This window comes from Alligator sinensis, unplaced genomic scaffold (assembly GCF_000455745.1).
Source record: "Alligator sinensis unplaced genomic scaffold, ASM45574v1 scaffold611_2, whole genome shotgun sequence".
Lineage (NCBI taxonomy): Eukaryota > Metazoa > Chordata > Crocodylia > Alligatoridae > Alligator > Alligator sinensis.
Window position 1 is genome coordinate 3,444,074 of NW_005841869.1, and position 3,338 is coordinate 3,447,411.

At 43.0% G+C, this 3,338-nt stretch overlaps 1 protein-coding gene across 5 annotated transcripts in view; it reads left to right on the forward strand.

Moving 5' to 3' along the window:
- The window catches only part of GOLGA1 (golgin A1), a 24,775-nt gene that overhangs the window by 12,463 nt on the left and 8,974 nt on the right, over positions 1 to 3,338 (forward strand). For all 5 annotated transcript variants that reach the window (XR_003092222.1, XM_014526846.2, XM_025194427.1 and 2 more), the window contains exons 17-18: positions 639 to 728; positions 2,458 to 2,560. Coding sequence is in view for 4 of the 5 variants with exons in the window: in XM_014526846.2 (XP_014382332.1) it covers positions 639 to 728; positions 2,458 to 2,560 (193 nt within the window). In the remaining variant the exon portion in view is untranslated. The remainder of the gene's footprint in view (positions 1 to 638; positions 729 to 2,457; positions 2,561 to 3,338) is intronic.

Consider the following 3,338-nt stretch of genomic DNA (forward strand, 5'->3'; position numbering starts at 1 on the left):
GGCTTCCACAAAGAGATTGGGGGTAAAAGCAGAGCATAGCTGGGAGGCAGTCCAGTGCCGCTGCTGGGCTGGGTTGCCTGGCTCTGTGTTAGCTCGCACAGCCTGCGGAGCCAGGGATAGGGGTCCCATGGTAGCAGAAGTAATACGAAAAGGTTCTGTGACTTTAGAAAGTTTGAAAATCACTGACTTCAAAGCTTAAACCTTCCCTCCCTTAACATCATTGTCTTCAAAATGTTTAAAGCTTCCTAACTTGCTCCTGGGTGTCATGTAGAATGTAAGGGTTGATTGCTGGAGGAAACTGCTGCTTTGTCTATAGTTGTTACAACTGAGAAATTAAGATTAACTGCTTCAACTGATACCTACAAGATGTGTATTACTGTTAAGATAAATGGGGGGAATGGCTTGGGTTTGTGGAAAGTTCTAAGAAACACTAACATCCTGACCAGCCTTGGGTAATATGGGCATTGATTTAACAAGGAATCAGGTTTAGAGAGAGGGATTATGAACCTATAACTGCAACTTGGTAAGGGATTTGGAACTCAAAGTTGACTGTGACTGGCATCTAGCCTTGTCCTTGTAAAAGCTTCACGCTGAATTTTCTCTTCTGACATAACTGCTGAATGATCACTGTTTTGCAGGGGGAATTAAGCAGCAGAGAAACTGTCAGCACTGAAATTGCCAAAGCATTGGAAGAAACACGGAAACAAAGGGAGGAATTGCAACAACAGGTTAGTTTAATGCTACCAGTCAGTGAGATGTTCTAATCTGCACAAATCGGCCTGAATTCGTATTTAGTGATTACCATGATAGATGGGGGATTCTCATGGGAATGGAATCCCAAACTTCCAAAGAGATGGAAGTCCATCTCTTTTCCTGGGAGTTTACAGTTCCAGCTTCTCCTTTAAATGCTTACATCAATATGCAACTTAATCCTATTGACTTCAGTGGAACAATTCACAGGAACTCTGTATGTACTCAGGTTTGCGCATAAGCATTTACAGGTCTTGTCTTAAGGTGAGATCTGGCCACCAGACATAAGGAACAATCTAGGGGAAGATCAAAGGAAAGACCAAGGACCAGATGTTTACACAGACGATGTAATGACCTAGCATTGGAGTTCTGCATCGGAGAAAGTCCTTTAAATGCAGGCAGTCCCCAGCCCAGCAGTTGACAGTTCCTCATAGATGATATGGTGCAGTTCTTGCAAACCCTTCTGCACTGTTGTCACTTTATGCCACTAGCAGGATGTTTGCTCTGAGCTGTAAACTTTGCATTTGGGGACCACAGCAGAGTTCAGATATTTTTATCTAGAAATGTATGCTGGTGAGTGCAAGTCTATATTTGCTTGTCTGCAAAGAAGTAGAGCAAACTCAGAACTGTGGTGGTCGAGCAAAGGTGGTTTCTGAAACTAGCTATTGAAGTTTCTTTGCTCTTTATGAGAATACTGAAGTTCTGACCTCAGAGATGAACCTGTCGCTGCAGATTTGTTTTTTCCCAGCTGTGGAAGACCTGTGGGTGCTGGCTGAGAGCAATGTGTACTGCAGCTGTTTACGTTCCTTGTTGTTGGCATGCCAACAGACAGGATTTTGAAGTGCTTTGTGCTTAATTGTAGGATTCAGAACAAGGTCTGTGTATTTAAAATATTAGATTTTATCTTCTGGATGGTGTTTCATCTGCAGTTTTAAATAAAGTAGTTACTGTGTTTGCAGCAGTCTAGCAGTCTATACCGTGGTGTGTAGGAATCCATTCTGACTGGGGAGAGTTGGACGGCTTTGACTGCTACTAATGTGATTTAATCTGTTTGGCCATTAGCTGTACCATTTTATAAATACATCATTTTATAAACACAGAGTATATATATAGTAACAGCTGCACTGTAGATTCATTTGTGTAGCCCTCCTCCCCTACCTCATGCACAGGATAGCTTAGAATCTAGTTTATGTATGTCCTGTGTGTGTGAGAGAGACCTTATCAGGTACAAGCGTACAGAGTCACTATCAGCTTTGGCAGCTAGCCTTACAGCATACTTCTCTGCTGTATTCCTTCACACACCTTGGAGGAGCCAATAAAAGTGCTAATCCTAATGCTAATGAGACAGATGTATAAAATGGCCCAAGTGCCTTTTAAATACAGTATTCATCCTGGTTTCTAATTCCTTACGCTGCAGAACACCTTAAACTGCCATCCAACCAGTTTAACATTGTCTGTTATTTCTTAGTTACCACCCGCTGATCATGAGAGAAGTAGAAGTTTGAATGTAGAGTTCATCAGAGGAAGCAGTATTTCTTTTCCAACAACAGCGATTTTTTTTTTTTTCCTTTGCCCATCTAAGGAGGCCAGCATTGTCTGAGGTGATGAGACTTTGTAACCCTACAGATGGGCCAGAGAAGAGTTTCAGCATTTGTTAGCTCTGGATGTTAACTGCTTGACTTGACTCTATTTCACCCTCTGTTTAAGGTTGCAGATTTGACCCTTTTGATCAAGGAAAAGGACCAGCTAATCAGTGAAAAAACTGATCTGCTTCTGAAGGAAGAGGAGAAGTTAAATCAACTTAGTCAAGGTTAGACCAAATGAATCTTCCCCCTCCCTACTGCCTTGCCTGAATAAGGGCCATGTAACTCGGGGTATGCTTGACTTACAAAATGTCATAAAGCTTGCATATTAATGCAGCTCAGCTAATGACATTGCTTTCAAAATGCTAAGGCATTAAAGTTTGAAAACCCAACCTTTTGTTACAGATTGTACAGCCCCTACAGTGTGGTATCCAGAACATTTTAAAACTTCCCATTTAACCAAGGTGTACTTATTAGGTTTCATAAAATAATGCCCCTCATATGCTTTTAAGCTTCATAAGTAAACATTGTCCAAAGTGGAAACAGGGAGAGATCACCAAAGATGAATATACCTCCTCTGCTCGTGCTTGTAGGGAGGCAGTTAGACGGGCCAAAGCTGCCATGGAGCTGAGGATGGCAACCCAAGTAAAAGACAACAAGAAATTGTTTTTTAGATATATTGGGAGTAAAAGGAAGGCCCAGGGAGGAATAGGACCCCTGCTAAACGGTCAGAAACAATTGGTGACGGACAGAGGGGACAAGGCTGAACTCCTCAACGAGTTCTTTGCCTCAGTGTTCCTAAGCGAGGGGCACGACAAGTCTCTCACTGGGGTTGTAGAGAGGCAGCAGCAAGGCGCCAGACTACCATGCGTAGACCCTGAGATGGTGCAGAGTCTCTTGGAAGAACTAGATGCCTTTAAGTCGGCAGGCCCGGATGAGCTCCATCCGAGGGTGCTGAAGGCACTGGCCAACATCACTGCAGAGCCACTGGCGGGAATATTTGAA